General features: G+C 40.2%; 1 protein-coding gene across 1 annotated transcript in view; it reads right to left on the reverse strand.

Annotated features, from left to right (window-relative positions):
• The window catches only part of RRP15 (ribosomal RNA processing 15 homolog), a 41,723-nt gene extending 25,856 nt beyond the window's left edge, over window positions 1-15,867 (reverse strand). The window contains exons 1-3 of the mRNA XM_080824412.1: window positions 15,709-15,867; window positions 4,279-4,553; window positions 1,727-1,824 (exon numbers count right to left, since the gene is read on the reverse strand). Coding sequence (XP_080680538.1) covers window positions 1,727-1,824; window positions 4,279-4,553; window positions 15,709-15,850 — 515 coding nt within the window. The 5' untranslated portion in view covers window positions 15,851-15,867. The remainder of the gene's footprint in view (window positions 1-1,726; window positions 1,825-4,278; window positions 4,554-15,708) is intronic.
• Between the last annotated feature and the right edge of the window lie 2,860 nt (window positions 15,868-18,727).

Genomic DNA, 18,727 nt, shown 5'->3' on the forward strand with positions numbered 1-18,727 from the left:
TTCTGAAGACCAAGACCTGTAGTGTCCATTACAGTAGCCATGAGCCACATGGAGCTGGTGAGCCATGCAATGAGGCTGGCTTGTCCAAACTGCAATATGCTCCAGGCTTAAAATATGACTGAATTTTTAAGACTTAATACGAAAAAAGAGAATTTTAATATCTCACTGAAAACTTTTACATTGATTACATGATAAAATAAAAAATAATCTGAATATTCTGGGTCAATAAAATACATTAGTACTATTTATTTATTTATTTATTTATTTATTTTTACGGTATTCAATGGGGCTACAAAAAAGTTTTACATTATGTATGTGGCTCCCATTATAATTCTACCGGACAATACTGATTCAAACCATTACCATCCTTTCGAGTTCCACAATTTTGTCACCAGGAGAGGCACTCTGTCATGGACCCGGAGTATACCCAAGCGTTCCTGCTAGGTTTTTCAAGGATGTGAGGCCCTGACTGTTCTTTACACCGGGCATTTCTGAGAGTTGAGTTTGTAGGGTGCAACCTTGAGAGATGAGGTAACGTCTCCCCCCAGACAAAGAGCAGGCTTGTTACCATTCACCATACAAGCAGTGGATTCCCAAGTCGAGTGTTCTTCTGTAACATAACCCACTGCACGCTCATGCATCCTCACAGGGCACCTGTGTTACCAAGGAGGGACAAAGGGAACCAGTGGAAATGTGATGCTCTGGCTACTGCTCTGCCAAGAGTAATAAAGTCCTTTGTCTCTGACCCAAAAGTCTCTTGTCTTCTGGCAGTATCCAGGAGACTAACAGGTTAGCTTATTAGCTTGTAAGGAGGGTAAAATTCCATACCCTTCAGAGCAGGGCTGGGGCCAAAGTGAGGAAAGGGAGGTGCATGTTATTAATTTAATTCCCAGAGAAATCCTGCAGGGTAGATGTAATATTCTACTGTTTTTATAGGTAAATAAAATGAGGTAAAAATTAGGTAGCATGCCCAAGGACACAGGTAATAAGTCAGTGCTGGGATTTGAACCTAGCAGTCTGGCTCTATCTATGTCACTCTAGAACACCTATGTGGATTAAAAAATGACTCAACAATATAGGTAACTAGAAAATCAAAAATAATTCCACTAAGTAGAACTACTATATTTTTCAAGTAGCAGCTCAAATGTTCTCTCCTCTGTGAAATCTTCCCCAACTTCCCTGACAATCTCCTGCTGTAAGTTCCCAACACACAGGACATGCCTCTAGTCTCAAAGAGACTGTAATTCCTATGAGTAGGCAAGGGCCACCTGGCAGCCACCAGATTCTATTTATCTTTGGACATGGAGGACATCAATAAATGTTTGGTGCCAATGATAAAAGAAAATGCAGAGTGAAAGGACAGCATAAAGCTATTGTAATACATAATTGGTTATGCCCTAAGTATAATGTAAGATAACAAAAATAATCACCGATAGCCATAAATTCAGATAACCATCGTAAGAGAAATGCATGTCTAATTGCACTGTTCTCCTGACTACAGAAACAGTATGATTTGCAATAGGTTCAGACCAAATATACACTGAGGATGTTATATGCTTGCCTCATGAGACCTGTAAAATCTTTCGTTGAATTCAGGATTAAATAGGCAGGTTTTGATATAAATCACTTGGCTGAGAAGGCAGAGCTTAAGGACCAGGTCGAGTCAGAAATGGATCATTATCAAAGCTTTCATATACTTACTTTTCAAAGGGCAGAACAGTCTTACCTTGTTGCAATTCTCTGAAGATTTCTCTCTGTTTCTTTGTCTTTGACAACATCTGGCTTTACTCTGCACATCATTTCCCATTCCCGCTTCTTATCAAGCTGTGTTATAAATATTGTTATGTGAAAGAATATTAGGCATTTTTGAAAGTGCAGCATACTTTGATATGATACTCTGTGAAAGGACAAAGGTAATAAATCATTCTGGCTTAGTGTGTCACAGGAACTGAAAAAACCCCACACTTTTAGGGGTTCAGCTCAGGGGGCCTGTGGTTAGCACTCAGCATGTCATGTGAGAAGCACAAAGTGAGTTTCTGTCAGGCTCTCTGACAGCAGGGGCCTGGACAGCTGCCAGGATACTGAGGCAAGAAGGACAAGGTAGGATGTGAGAGAGCCACGTGCTGACCTGCTGCCACCGGATCATCAGACGTAAGCATCAGGAAGACCCCAAACTATGGTCTTTGATAATCACAAGTTTAAATACTGTTTATTTTTTCAGAAACTGTCTTTCTCAGCAGACAGAATAATTAAAAATTTGCACCAGCTTTTAAAATAATAGCATTGTATCCAGCAGTACTCTGGTCCCAGGCACCTGACTTGACACACCAATACACTGCACTGGTATATACTGCTGTCTCAGGCCAACATATCACCTACAATCAAATATACAGAATGTAATGAACTGATCACCAGGAAGTCAGTAAGCATCAAAGGCAGTAACAAGAATCCATGGGGGAAAAAATCTCCTTTTATCTATTGTTTTCCTGCATCCATCTAACCTCTTATTTTTGTATTAATGAAAATGTCTAATCGTAGTTAAGTCAAAATGTGCTCACCATAGATTAGCCTGATTTCTTTCTAAAAAGAATAGATTCCTCCCCAAATAAGATAATTTACTTTAACTGTTATGAAATTCACTATCAGATTATGGCAGAAATCTAGAAATCTTACTTTTAAGTTTAAAACAGTTAATTCTTAATTATTTGTAGGACCCAAGGCATGCACAATCCCAAAATAATTTTTAATTGTTCAAAGTGTAATTTTATACTTATGATTAGAAATAAGTACTAGATATTCCAGAAAACTGATAATATTCAACAGTAAAAAACAATGATAATCTGCACAGACTCTACTCAGAAATACATAAGACTGTGCCCTTTTTTTGGTACCAATGTGTGTTTTCATCCATGATGTGAACAGTATCATCTCCAGCACTCAAAGGACTGGCCTAGAGTTGAGTTAGAGACTCATTTTTTTCTTGACTTCAAAATGTTCTTACTTTCACTAGAACACTGGGACTAGAGGTAATTAAGGATTCTAATATTTGTAAAGCTTCCTTTAGCTTTTGCCAGATAGTAACAATTTAAGTTTTCAGTTGAAAAGCTATCAATAAGATTTAGAGACAAAATTTATCGTAAAGTAAAAAGAATATTGAAGAGCACAGTATGCTCTGTTTCTAAAAGCAACACTTAAGAAGTTCCATCTTTATACAGCTTTTGCAGAGTACTAGTATTTGGAACAAAGAAAATAATTCACCTTGAAACAAGATAAGGGGATGATGAACTTAAAATGAAATATATGCCAATCTAAATCTATTTTTCTTTCATTTCATTTTTCTTTCATTTTACCTATAAAGTACCTCTTGGAAATTAATACTTTTATATTGCCAGTATGATCGCAGAAAGTTATTTTTCTTATATTAAAAAATAGTATTTATTTCACTAAGTATTTTAGACATAGAATTACTTCATTGAGTACAAGGGATTTAAAAACCTTACTCTTTTTCTTTATTCTTATAATACACAACAACAAACTGAAGTTCAACTTTCGGCCTTGAGTCAACAGACTGTCCTAGTCTAACTTCTGTAAGTGATTTAACAAAAGGTATAATGAATTCGAGTTTATCTAGCAGTGAAACAGTCCATTTCTGGAACTGCAACCAATCCTTGACAAGGACACCTTCACAGATTCATATTACAAAACAGGGTTTTAGCAAAAAGTAACTGTTGGTTCAGAGTCTAATAATGTTGGCATACGGACAGCTATACGGAATGAAATATTTAGACCCAGGAGTCACTGCCACATGCATAATTTATTTGACTTTAAAAGGTCAAGTTTCTCAGGAGTTTAATTTCTATTTCTTTGCTTAGATGATTAAAAAATGAACATGCTCAATGGAATAATTTAGACTGGGTTTCTGTACAAAAGTTTGGTTATTCACCCCTATGTAAAAAGCAGGTTAAAGGGGTGCCTAGGTGGCTCAGTGGGTTAAAGCGTCTGCCTTAGGCTCAGGTCATGATCCCAGGGTTCTGGGATCGAGCCCCACATCCCACATCAGGCTCCCTGCTCAGCAGGGAGCCTGCTTCCTCCTCTCTCTCTCTGCCTGCTTGTGATCTCTGTCAAATAAATAAAATCTTCAAAAAAAAAAAAAAAAAAAGCAAGTTAAAAAACCGGACTGTTAATTGGACCAACAGTGCCAGGAACAAGTTGGTACAGATAGGAACTAGACTAGACTAGGCAAACAATCTAATCTACAAAGCAACTGGTAAGACACACCTGTTTTCTCTTCTCTAGTCTCTCTTGCTTTAACTTTTCTTTTTCCTTTTCCAGCTCTCTGTTTTTGACCAGAATAGTGGGTTTACTTTTAGGAGTTTTCTTGTTAAGAATTTTAGCCATGGCATCCGCCCAGCCCATGTTAGTTCCAACACTAGCTTCGGCTGCATGTTCACGTCCACTGCCGTAGGGTTCAACTTCATCTTCATTGTCTGCTTCCACTGCTTCATCATCTGAAGAAAAGTGATCCTTTTCTGATCCACAACTTCCTACAGAACCTAAGAGCAGAAACAAAATAACACTGGAGGAATAGGTTGTCAAGGCCATGCCAGACCCCCAGCTCTCCATCTGTCTCCATCTGCGCAAGAGAGGACTCTGTAAGCCCCAAAGCGGCAGTTATAGCAGCGAGCAAAAGGACCCTCCGTCCGACTGCCATCAGCCCCCAAAGACCTGGCTCCACCACGCTGGGCTTCAGCACCCAGGACCCAGGCAGCAGAAACAAATCCAAAAGCCCACACCACCTTCTACTGTCTCCTACTGCAGATGCCGACATGGGAGCAGTGTAGGGTGTGTTCAAGTCCATGGGCCTTACTTGTGTCACTGAACTACTTAAACAGACTAATGAAAATTATTTTTAAAACGATTAACAAAAAACTTTAATCCATCAAGATGATGGAACAATGTTTCTATGGTACAGAGAAGTTAGATTAACCTCTCTGGGGATCTGACCCAGATATTTAAAATTCTGAATTTAGTGTGTAAGAAAGCCTAAAATACAAAACAAAACAAAACAGAACAAAACAAAACAACCAGCCTCCTTTCATAGAATTTGCATATAACATTATAAAATTAGATGTTTAACATTTCCAAAAAATGATCTAATAAAGTAATATCTGCCCAAGATACTGAAGATTCAATTGCACTGCTGGGTGACCAAGTGGCAGTTATCAAGTTCTGAGCTGTAGACACAAAAGTGTACTGTTGGAATTGTATCCTGCACAACCTCCAAAAGAAGCATATACAGGTTATTTGCCAGCTAGTTCATCTTATAAGGTTCAAAGAGCTGGGATCAGCAGCTTGGCAGAAGTAAGAGTCTAGTTGGTGGCCTTACTTGAAAACTAACTCATTGAGAAGCTTTTATAGTTTACGCTTTGTGCCTTTCTCAACTTCTGAAGTTCACTGAACTTTTCTAACAAGAGCACAAGCAGCCAGCACAGTCTGCAGACACCTCTATGATCTACAGCCTTCTGGACAGCTTCTGTTTTCTGTTCTTCAGAAGCCAATGGAGCTTACTAGGAAACACTTCAAAAGAGAAAATCATCCAATAGCTTAGTAACTCAGAATGTTCCTTAATAAGCAGAAGAGGAGCAAACAAAGCATTGCATTTCAGAAGTCTGCACTGGGTCCATGTGCGCATTCAAAGCCGAGCATCATAAGAACTACTCCATCTACCTGAGAAGTCGGATTGTCTTTTGTTGTTACTTCAAAATAACGTGCCTACTCCTCAGCTCTAAGGACCCCTTTCTTCTTTAAGTCATTTCAAGAAAATGCGCATATTCTGATTTCAGATAACATCTTAGCCTTTTTTCCCCTTAATTCAGCTTATTGCCATGACCAAACTGAAAGGAGCTGAATGAACAGGGGCCAGTTAATGTCTGAGTGATCCTCTCTCATCTCGACCGTAAGCCATGAAGTAAGAGAGAACTGCCAGAAAGGTCCCACTTAGCTAGTCATTATAACACCTACAATTTTGCTATTACTTTTGCACAATGCCTTTACCTAAGTGTTGGGAATTCATGAAATGCAAAAGATGTAAAAATAAATACTTAATACATTTAAGATAAAAATTTATAACCTTTGAAAACAGCAAATAAAAATATAAACAAAACATTTTACAGATGTAGAAAAAAATGAACCTTAAACAAGTAAGGAAAAGTATCTTCAAAGTGTTATCAAAAAGTAAAGGAAATAATAAAGGAACTTATTAATAATTTCACTGCCCTAATGTGCTGCACATTTCTTTTCTTTTTTTTTTTTTTTTTAAGATTTTATTTATTTATTTGTCAGAGAGAGAGGGAGCACAAGCAGGGGGAACAGCAGGCAGAGGGAGAGGCAAGCGGAGAGAGAAGCAGGCTCCCCACCTAGCAAGGAGCCTGATGCGGGACTCGATCCCAGGACCCCAGGACCATGACCCAAGCCAAAGGCAGACGCCCAACTGACTGAGCCACCCAGACGTCCCTGCACATTTCTCAATAAAGAGAAAAAAATTTTAAATAGAGACTCATTTGCCACATATTTAATTTGAAGCCTTCTCTACATCCTGCACGCTGGGTAAATTTAAGAAATCTGAGGACATGGGATTCTAGGCTTTGACAAGCACATACAGGTGATTTAAGAACTTTATTATTTACGAAGTATTTTTAAAAGTATCTAGATTTTGCCAAACAAAAGCTGTTAGCACCATCATTCAATTCAATGAAACTAAGTGTCTACTTATACACCAGATTTCAGAGTCCCACAATTTTTCCCTAAGAAGCATCTCCTGGGACCACTGTTCCTAGAAAGTACACTGAGAAGCAAAGTTTGGAGAATGTAATTATCTGAAAAATAAAGATGTTAATATTATACATGTTTTATTCCTCAGAGCCAGTAGCATTTCACAGGTATTAATAATAAAATACACAATTATCTGACAAGTGCTTCTTCTAATAAGAATTTATTTAAACGTAAAGAGGCAGAAAGGGCTTAAATGTCTGTGTGAATGAAGAAGATTTGGGTGATTAAAAACAGAAGGTTTTACCAGCCCCCGGTAACATGTCAAAACTACAATACTGACATCTAGTGTTTTGTCCTGATGCATTCGCACACAGACGGCAACAATCTGACCTTCTCAGTTGCACCGCAAAGGCTGCCACAAGACTTTAGGACTGTAGGAGCTACCCCAATTCTCTGCTTACAAACTTTGGCTCTTTTTCTTGGTATGTTTCTTATCCAGATTGACTACCACAGTATGCCTATTATAGGCACACAATAAATCCGTGAAAAGCCTTGTAACACCATTTTATACAACATGTATAAACCAATTTAACAAATTAAAAAAGAATCCACTAAATTGATCATTTTTATTTGATTTATTTTTTTTTAAAGAAGTGCTAGCTCAGAGGTATCTGGCATTCACTACAAATGGAAATGATCATGTTTTATATAAATTAAAAAAATGCCAATGTAATAAGGTCCTCCAGCATACTAAAAACCAGGATTTACTCCTAGGATACCAAAGATAAAACAAATCAGAAAGCAGAACTGGTTCTTAAAATTTTACTGTATCCTATGAAGATGAGATTTAAAAAAAATTTTCGACTAACTGATCTTTAACAACCTAAGTTAAGTGCATATATCTAGGGGCACCAGATAAGTAAAAAATTCCTTTGAAGCCTTCTGTTATCTTTAACATTAAACCCTAAGTTTGCATTCTATTTTTAGAATCTGGAAATTAAGGAAGGGCTACAAAGAACACTTACTGGAAGCAATAACTAAAGGTTACAATGTAACTTTCCGCATTTATGGAAATGTTCTATTATCAAAGTTGCCTACTAGCCACTGGGCATCAGAGGCTACTGAGTACTTCAAATGCAGCCAGTAAGGGCGCCTAGGTGGCTCAGTGGGTTAAAGTCTCTGCCTTCGGCTCAGGTCATGACCCCAGGGTCCTGGGATCGAGCCCCACATGGGGCTCTCTGTTCCGCGGGGAGCCTGCTTCCTCCTCTCTCTCTCTGCCTGCCTCTCTGCCTACTTGTGATCTCTGTCAAGTAAATAAATAAAATCTTTAAAAAAAAATGCAGCCAGTACAACCGAGGAACTTGATTTTTCATTTTGATTACTTTAAATTTAAAAAGCTCCACGTGAGGGCACGTGGGTGGCTCAGGCAGTTAAATGGCTGACTCTTGATCTCAGGGTCTTGAGTTCTAGCCCCACAGAGGGCTTCACGCTGCTTGCGGAGCCTACTTACCAAAAAAAAAAAAAAAAAAGCCACAGGCAGCTAGTGGCTACCAGCTACCACACTGGCAGGGCAGGGTTAAACTTCCAAGGTTCTGAGGTAGACACAGGCATTTCCCAACTCCCACTGCCTTTTCTCCAAACTTCCAGCTCCCTTTCAAATTTACCATCTGTCCCTGGTCCCAGATATGGTTAGCTGTTGGCTAGAAAGTGGGATAAAGTTTTAAGAAGACTCACAGCCCTTCAATATTTACTGCACACTCATGAATGATGGTGAAGGGGAAAACAAAAAATCTAAGTCTAGGTTTCTCTCCTTGAAGAGGTCATATGTTTAACAGGATAGATCAATCAGTTAATCAATCACAAAATTGGTTTTACAATATGCAAAATTCTAAGTACTCTTCTTTAGAAAAAAAAAAGGCAGCGAAGAAAGGGTGACTGGGGTTATTTTTTAATATTTATATTAAAGTTGCTTCCTAGGTAAAGCAAGGGTTTCAATGACAAGAGACAGGAGGAGGCCAAAGAAGTAAGATTCTACAACCCAGGTGAACTGAAAAAGGCAGGGGGTATGATCACTAAATCAAGAACAAAAACTCCCTAGATCTGACTGAGTCAACGCCCTGCACAAAAATTAAAATTACGATAATCATCTTATCATGGGCATTCCAGGTCGAATAAACCAGTATGTCCAAAGGCATGGGAATGTGAAAGAAGGTGAGATGTTTATGAAATGACAAGAAGTTCAGACTGGCTGAAACTGGATCTAGAAACTGGATAGTAAGAACTGAGTCTAAAAAGCTGGCTGGTTTATAAAAAAGCTGGTCTGATTTGCGACCCAAGAAACAAAATATGCACATTAACCCTCAAATTAAAACCAAGTGGTTTAAAATTACAACACTATAGGTGTGTGTTTTAGTAAGAGGCCAAATTGCTAGTGCTTTTCTCTCTTGGTACTTACCTTAGGCCCTTACTTTTAAAAAGTTTCTCTATTGGATTAAGGTTTTTCTTTTAAAATACAAATACCATCTGGGAGCATTAATGTTATTGGTTAACATTTAACTTACTTCACACCTTTAGAATTACTCTAAATCAAACAGAATTCCTCATAAAAGCTAGTAGTAGTAAAAAGTATGAACACAGAAGTCAGGCTGCCTGAATTCAATCTCACCCCCAGATACAAAACCCCCATCTGTAAAAATAGCAATAAAATAGTATTGACTTCATTGTGGTTTTGTGATACTTAAATGAGTTAATATATATTAAAGTTCTTAAAAGAATGCCTAGCCCATAGTAAAGATTTAAGTGCTGATTACCTACTACACACAGAGACACACACGATAAGAATTTTAATGTGGTTGTGGAAGAGAAATGAACAAGGAAGGAATAAGTCTGGTAGCTGGAATCTACAAGATGTGGGAGGTGCTGGATGGGAAGCTTCAGATGACCAGCTAGTTACAGCACAAGGGTGAAGAGCTCAGAATATAAAACCAGACAGATGTGGCATTAGGTCCTAGCCTACTACTTTCCAACAGTATTAACTTGGGTGAGTTACCTTACTCTGCTTTGTCTCAGTTTCCTTGTAGCAAAATAGGCATGAAAAAGTTATCTACCTCACTGGGTTGTTACCATGATTAAATCAGGTAACACATGAAAAGCACTTAACACAGACCTGGTACATGGCAGACATGAAATAAATAATGGAGAGTAACCAGTGGACAGACAAGAACGCTGAGAACCTGGAAGACAGACCAAAAGACTAAAAGACTAAAAGAGACTAAAAGACTAAAAGACTAAAGAAAGATGCCAAAAAAAGAGTGGGTAAAAGAGATTTCACTTCCACTGTAACTATGTCTGTGGTCCAGGCTAGAGCCTATAGCGCACATGCCCGGGAATCAAGTGCAGGCAGGCTACCTTGGACTTGACTTTAGAAGTCGTCGATGTCACTGCACTAGAACTTGTTTTTCTTTTGTAAAGTAAGCTCTACATCCAGTGTGGGGCTTAAATACATGACCCCAAGATCAAGGTGCCACGCTCTACCGACCGAGCCAGCGAGGTGCCCCATGTCCCACAACTTCTCAAAGTACTCTAAAATTTGACAGTACTAACTAGCTAACATGCATCCAGAGCAAGCTACTGTTTAAAACACTCTTCAGGCACCATCATTTAATCCTCACAACACTCCATGGGTTGCTCTTATTGTTCTACCTACACAGGTGACAATTCTAAAGGTTAGAAAAGTCAAAAAGAAAGTCAGTCCAAAGTCACAAAGTTAACAGAGCAGAGCAATAGCGCTGTTTGGCTTCTGAGGCACTAGAAAGCTTTGACTCAAAGCTTCAACTTAGACTAACATGGACTGAATGAATGTAGAAAATATTCATTAAATAGTTAAAGAAAGTATGAATTAAAGAAAAGAAATCTCTCTGTAAGCCTCAGTGAACCAAAACAGCCCATTCCTCATCTCCATTCTGATTTTGCCTAACAATGCACATTGCCCTAGTTATCATTTTTTCTGCTCAAGCCACGTGATCTTTCCTGCCCATTACTACTAAATTTAGAGTATTGTGGGGGGTCTGGGTGGCACAGTAGGTTGAATGTCCAAGTCTTGGTTTCAGGTGAGGTTGTGATTTCACGGTTTTAAGATGGAGCCTCAGGTCAGGCTCCGCACTCAGTGCAGAATGTGCTCGAGATTCTCTCGCCCTCTGCCCCTCCTGCTTGTGCTCTCTTTCTCTCTCTCTTAAATAAATGTATCTTTTTTTTAGAAGATCTTATTTATTTATTTGACAGACAGAGATGACAAGTAGGCAGAGAGGCAGGCACAGAGAGAGGAGGAAGCAGGTTCCCCGCTGAGCAGAGAGCCCAATATGGGGCTCGCTCCCAGGGCCCTGTCTTTTTTTTAAAAGATTTTATTTGACACAGAAAGAGCGCCCAAGCACAAGCAAGGGCAGCAGCAGAAGCAGGCTCCCTGCTGAGCAGAGAGCCCAACATGAGGCTTGATCCCAGAACCTTGGGATCACGACCTAAGCCAAAGTCAGACACTTAACTGACTAAGCCACACAGGCACCCCTAAATAAATACATCTTTAAAAAAATAAAAATAAAAAATAAATTTAGAATATTCAAAACTGATGTTTTAAATTTTTTCTAAAAGGCATTTAGTTTTGAAAAAAATGAAGTCATCCCAACTTTTCATAAAAATAATCGAAATAAAAAAGTGCTGCTCTGAAACAAATTAAAAGATGTGATTACATGTGCCATCTAGACAAGCCAAAGCACAGAGCCTGAAAGTAGTCTCCTTCCTGAGTCTGTCCTATAAAGTGCTAAACCATTCAAGTGCCTATGATATATTTCATTTCTTAGACATGTTCCTTTGCTATTTTAAGTAACTTAAATGATGAAAGAGGCCATAAGCTACGGTTTGATGAAAAGCACATTTATCTGCTGGGTTATTATATCTAAAATACAGCATTGTAGTTTATCAAAAATGAAGCAATAGCTCCTAGGACCTTCTAAACTGGATTGTTATCAAGTCTTACGTTAGAAGCATATGCCCATTTTTCATGTGTGTGAACAGAACAATTCAGAAAACATGAAATTATCATTCTTCTCTACCAGTTTATAGTCCTACAGCCACGTGCTATGAGGGAAGGGTTGATCACATCATGGCACTGGATAATGACCAAGGCTTTTTCCACCTGGGCTGATTTACTGACTACAGAAGATTATTTTTTTTACAAGATTTTTACAAGATTACAAGCTTAAGTATAAAGTTAGCATTGTGTCTAAACCTTCAAGGCTGCATCAATTCAATAAATCTGAGTAATTCAAGGATAACTCAGAGGTAGAGGTTATCAACTTCTTCTCCACAATACTTGATACCATCAACCAGTTTTTCCTTCCTCACCTGAGTTGATTTACTGACTAGGGAGGCTATGTGCGCTTGTATGTGTTTTAGGAATACAAACTTTAGGGGCACCTGGGTGGCTCAGTCTGTTCAATGTCTGCCTTCAGCTCAGGTTATGCACCATCCCAGGGTCCTGGGATCAAGCCCCACATCGGGCTCTCTGCACATTGGGGAGCCTGCTTCTCCCTCTCCCTGCCACACCTGCTGCTTGCACGTGCTCTCTCTCTCTCTCTGTCAAATAAATGAACAAAATCTTAAGAACCAACTATATACTGTATCAAAACCTGCAACAAGTTATCAATTCAATAAATCTGAGCAGTTCAATATTGACTCAGATAGGGGTGTCATCATCCCCCTTCATAATGCCCGATATTTATCTGTTAAATGCTGACTGTAGCATTTTACCTTCCACATATCTCTGATTTGTGATCACTTGCGATATTACTATGACCAAATTTCAAACCCTACTGAAGAGTATTAGAATTTACTAAAAATTCAGTCTGAACCATTTCACTATCATGTAAGTTTACATTATATATAAGTTCTGTTAATTTTACCCTCAACAATACCTTAGTACATGAGAAAAATGTAAAAATCACATTAAAAGCAGTTTCCAATTTATTCAATGATTAAATGGACATCGAGTACTATACCATGTATCAAGTTCTACACCAAATTCTGATACAGCTGTTAGTAAAGCTGACAAAGTTTTTCTTAATAGAACTAGGAAATTTCTTTCTTTAAAAATTCATTTATTTGTCAGAGAGAGAAAGAGAGCTCATAAGCAGGGGGAGTGGAAGTCAGAGAAGCAGGCTCCCTGCTGACCTAGGGGCCCGATGTGGGGTTTTATCCCAGGACCCTGGGATCATGACTTGACTCGAAGGCAGACACAACCGACTGAACCAACCAGGCATCCTAAGAACTAGGAAATTTCTGTGAAGTCTGACAAACAGTACTTGAGAGTCTTACCCTCATAAAAGCATCATTTTCTATCTTTCTTATATAATGTGTCAAAATAAATTAAAGCAAGGTGGAAAAGTTCAAACAATGCATGGGTTTAACCTGTGTTTTCTATGAAATGTAAGTAGTATTTTGCTGAAAGAATTTGCTCTCAAATGTTCATATGATAAGGTACATCCCTATCAATTTTTAGGATCCAATTAAAATTCAAAGAGAAGCCTCTGATTCAATTTCCTGATAAAACGAGCCAGTACACTTCACTGTAATAATAAGCCTATAATTTGCACACTGATTCATTGATGTGTTTGAACCAGATTTAATAATCTTCTGCCTTTATAGTTTCTCAGCATCCGTTCTCTGAAATTTTCTGAAAACTTATTAGTTCTGCCAAGGCCACGTGTACACAAATTCTGAACTACAAAAGCTGTTTCCGCTGGTCACCTTTCCAGAAATAACTGATTTCATAAGAGGAAAATAGTAGATTCTGATATTAAATAACAAATTCTGAATTAAACAAAAGGAGGATGTCCCATCTTATAACCAATGGACCTACATTATTGAATTAATTAAATAAGAGGCCCTTTATAATTTATCTGTCACAGAGGTACAGTCTAAATCCTGAAGGAAAACGTGGATAGAGACAACTAAGTCAAAACCTAAAGGATACAGATAAGAAAGTAAAGAGAAAAAGTGTAGGAATCAAGAGTACAGGTGCTACAGCCAATCTTCAATAATGGCTGCATCATTTATCAACTTGCTGATCAGCATATGTATTGGGTGAGCAAGTCATAACCGTTTTGGACCTCAGCTTCCCATAAGTAAAATGAGAATAACAGCATCTATCTCATAGGGCTGTTGTCAGAATTAAAAAAAAAACGGCACACATATGAATGAGGAACTTAGAACAGTACACAGAACATACAAAAGCTCAAAAGATATAGCTATTATTATCCAATTCCTCTAACAGTAGAGCACATCCAAAATTTCTGGTGCTATGAGTTTTTTTTGTAAGTTGGTTAATTGGAAAACTGCATGTTTTCCTTCTGAAAAACATTTCAAGTGGAGCCCTCTGTCTCTTCACAGGCCTGTACTGGTGCCAGCTCTACCACAGTTTCGCCACTGCCCACCAATGGTTCTGGCACTCTCTGTCAACTGCCATACAGTCAGCAGTGGTATTTATAAACATGTGTCCCTCTCTTCCTTAAAAGTTCTCAACTGTTCCCTACTGCCTACAGATGGAGAAGCCAATCTCCTTCATATGGCACACAAGACTCTTTACAATCTGCCTTTATCCTCTGTTCCAGTTTCACTTCGATAACTTCTTTGGAAGTTAGAGCCACAGCAGACAATTCGTTGTGTCCTAAACAGCCCGTGCACTTTAAGAGACTGCATGCCACTGTATGTGCTTTTCCCTGTATGTCTGAGAAAACTGTCTTCTCCACCCCCAAACAAAAAATTATTCACCCCTCCAAGCCCTAGATAAAATGCCACCTCATTCATTTATTCAGCAAGAAAATTTACTCAATACTCATTACTAAATTTACTCAATACTAAAAACTAAAAAGGAAGGCCCTATGAAAGTAAGTAAGACATAGTTCCAGCATTTGGGAAATCTATAAGGAGAAAGACACGTTAAAATAAAATAATAACATAGCATACTATGAGTAATACGCATAAGACAGAAGAAAGCGATGCCTAAGCTGGGTTCTACAGGATATGGATTTCTGTTTCCATTCTTACCATTTTAACTGGACCATGACTGTAATAATTACTTTTACAGCCATGCAAGCATTTGAAAAATAATCTAGGCAGTGAAGCCAGCACGTGATGAAACCCTGGTGTGGGAGCCCGTTGGATGTGTTAAATCCCAAGGATATCAATGTGGCTAGATTACGGTTAGTAGTTAGTAGGGGGCAGAGCAGAAAAGTATGAGACCAAAAAACGACCTGAGCTACATCATACAGTGTAAGGATTCTGGATGTTATTCTGAGATGGGAAGCCACTGGACCATCTTGAGCAGGTAACTCTCATATGATCTGAGGTACTCATATGATTTAAGCTATGATCACAAAGTATCTTTCCTTCCTTTAACAAGCGTCTCTGAGAGATCAACTGATACTTTTATTCCACTTTAACTACATCCTCTTCTTTCATTTATTGCTATCAGGTCTCTAACTCCCAGGGGCACGCACCTACCACACAAGAAAAGTCAAGTACACCACCCATCTTTTGGCCTTTTGCTCCTCGTTCCCTAAGAAACCTTTCCCATCCTTGTCATTTTAAATAACCCCCCACCTCATTCTGCTTTGTATCATTGTAACCTTTTTGCTGTTGTCAGCAGCACCAGTTTCATCCCTTTTAATCAGTAACAGTAACAGTGAAAAATGCCTAGTAAAAGAATGTAGAAGTTCAAAGCGTCCCCTCCCTAAACACCACGTCCAACCATTCTCACCGGGCCAAAGTCGCATCTTCGATGACCCCCGAGATGAAACTAGCCCCCAAGTCCATCGCATTCCCTACTTTCGCGAATTCAACCCGGCCTTTCTTTTCAGCAGCCAAAGCTTAACCCTAGTCGGTTACCTCCACTGTCGGCAGCGTCTTTGCCCTCATCTTCCAACTCCGAAGCTACTGCCCTGGCTACCATTTTCATCTTCTTCTTCTTGAGCGAATTTTTCAGCTTTTTCCCTGCACTCACACGTGAGCCCCCCACGGCCGCGGCCATGTTTCCTCTCCGGAAGCGCCCGTAAGAGTTGCGACCGGTGCTCACAAAAGGACCTCGGCCTTTAGTTCCGGCGACACAAGGTTCCGGGGCGGGGCCATCTAAGCCCGGAGTTCCGGGGCTGGAGCCTCAGACTGTGAATTGGAGGGAGGTCTGAGTGGTCCGAGTCTTTACCAGAGTCCGCTCCAGGGCCGGGGAGATCCGTGAATGTTTGTTCTCAGATGACTCCTCTTCTTCCAGCTCGCCCTTGCCCTTGGACCGCTGCCGCAACCCGGAGCGGTCCCCTTCGATTGTCTCCCTCCGGCCGCTTCCTTCCCGCGCCGCCTTCCTGGATGTGGGTTTCGGGAGCTCCTGCAGCCGGGAGGCCGGGAAGGCGGGCGCTGCTGCGTCTGTAATGACCACACGGGAATGTCATCCTCTCTCCCCAAGCACCAAAGTACCAAAGAGTCACAACGTCACCCGCAAGATCTTTCTCAAACACTTGATCACGTAAACGCCCTCTGAGGAACCCTTTCCTGGCTTCCAATCGCAGAACGAAGAGAGCGTCGCTTTCTTCCGCTGGGTCCCGGGTGGAACGCGCCCAGCCCCGCGGGCCTCGCAGGCTCCGGCCGCGCCGGGCCGACCTGGGGTGCGGATCTCGGGCGTCCACGCGGTGCTCCTGCCCCCAGGGCAGCTTCTCTCCGAGGCAACCCTTCGGGCAGCTACCGCAGTCTGGCCCTACCATTTTCCTCCTAAATTGTTGACTCCTTCAAAGTAGGACCAGATCTCCTTCATCGTTCCACCCCTAAGGCTGGCAAAGCTGGTCCGGAGTAGGAGATATATATATATATATATATATATATATATATATATATATATATATATATATGGAAGGAGGGAATTAATGAATGACAATAAACTATTGACGAACTTAGTAAGTCAGGCTCATAATACAGCCAACCTTTACATCATGTTCTGTCGGCCGGACGAATTCTAAAGGCTTTCCTTAAGCTTGATGTTTTCCTGGTAGAATGTTTCTTGGTTTTTAATAACCTCAAATCTGTAAGAGAATACAAATTTCTCAATCCCATACATTCCAGCTGCTGTTTTTTTTTGGGGGGGGGATTATATTTACATAAGCCAAACTCAGTACATTTTAAAACAAAATAACTGGTTTTTAACAGTGCAGGAAAAGTTATGTTCCAAATACAATCGGTAAAGATCAAATTCCATCTTTTGAAAAGTGCAATTCTTGTCAGCGCAAGAAGTATGTCTGGGGATGCCCATCAGGCATTGCAGGGGCCGGGATTCTCCCAGTCCTGCTCAGTGTCGATCTTCCCTCGCCACTTAGTGTAGAACCTGTGCCCTGCTGACTTTCCTACTTAACCTTTGTTTTGGCCTAGTGTTCTACACTGAGTTCAAAAACAAAATTGGGAAAGCATTGAAGAAAACTGTAAAGAAGAAACAAATGTTAGAGAGAAAAATGATGACAGTGGCAAGGAGGCTCTCTGGCATAGAAGGTACCATTTGTTAATATTATTGAAGATCAGGAGTGGTGTTCTGAGCATTTTACATCTTAATATGATGGCTTATTTTGGAGAGTCTGGGTGGCTTAGTCCGTTAAGTGTAGGACTCTTGGTAGCGACTCAGATCATGACCTCAGGGTGGTGAGATTCAGCCCAGGCTCAGGCTCTTCTTGGGATACTTTATCTTTCCCTCTGTCACTCCCCCACTCCACCTCCTTCTCCCTCTTTAAAAAAAAAAAAAAAAATGATGGCTTATTCATAAGTAGACAGTTACTATGTTTAGCTGTAATTTAAGAAATTGCTGGAAAGGTAGAATTGGTTGATTATCATTCATTCATTTTTTTTCTTTTTAAAAATAGGTTCCAGATTTTCATGCAGGAATCTGATTTTCAGAAAGGGATTGCTACTGTTAAGTGGGAAATTCCTGTGTTGATGCACTTAATCTTCACAGTAGGCCAGTGTGGTGGGTACTATTGTTCCTATCATAAAGATGAGGAAGCTGAGGCACACCAGAGATGGAGTACTTGGTCAAGGTCACAGCCAGCAAGTGGCAGAATCATCTTCAAACCTAAGTAGTTTGCTCCAGGGTCTGTTCAACCGCGGAGCTATATTGCCCACTCGGACTGTTGCCCTTGACATTTAACACATATGTGCTGAGAACAGACGATGGAAATTTCTGGCAAGCACTGGAATACATAAATGAGAAAAAAAGAAATCTATGCCCTTACAATGAACTAAGATAATTGAAAGTTTTGCAAATAGAATGTCCAGGAATGGTGGAAATAACCAAAGTCACCTAGATATTTACATGAGCATTTGTTTTTAAGAGTGGGAGGGACGAGGGGCAGAGGGAGAGAGAGAGAGGGAGAGAGAGAATCCTAAGCAGGCTCCATGTTCAGCATGAAGCCCAATATGGGGCTGGATCTCACGACCCTGAGATCATGACCTGAGCTGAAATCAAGACTCCGATGCTTAAGTGACTGAGCCACCCAGGTGCCCCTATACGAGCATTTGTATAAACACACCCATGATAGCTGTCAGCTTATAACCTCTCAGTGCCACATTCACCCTTTTTGGCTGCTCTGTGAAAAAATGGGTGGATCCTTTAAATGACCTTCTTTTGCCTACCAACAGGTTGTTAAGCTTTGTCAGTAGAGGGCACTAGAATGACATTGTAAGAAGGAGCAGCCGGCTTCCTGCTTCTAGTGTGCGTCTTCCTAGAGACTCCTGCCATAGCTTCTCTGGCCCTAAACTCCTCTAGCACAGGTAGCCTCTGCTTTCTGCAATGCACAGTGCTCAGTAGCACCCAGTGGCCAGCAGCTCTCCCTGACCAACCCCATTATGCAGTCTCATAGCAGAGCACTTCTAGCAGGCA

This window comes from Martes martes (genome assembly GCF_963455335.1).
Source record: "Martes martes genome assembly, chromosome: 15".
Taxonomy (NCBI): Eukaryota; Metazoa; Chordata; class Mammalia; order Carnivora; family Mustelidae; genus Martes; species Martes martes.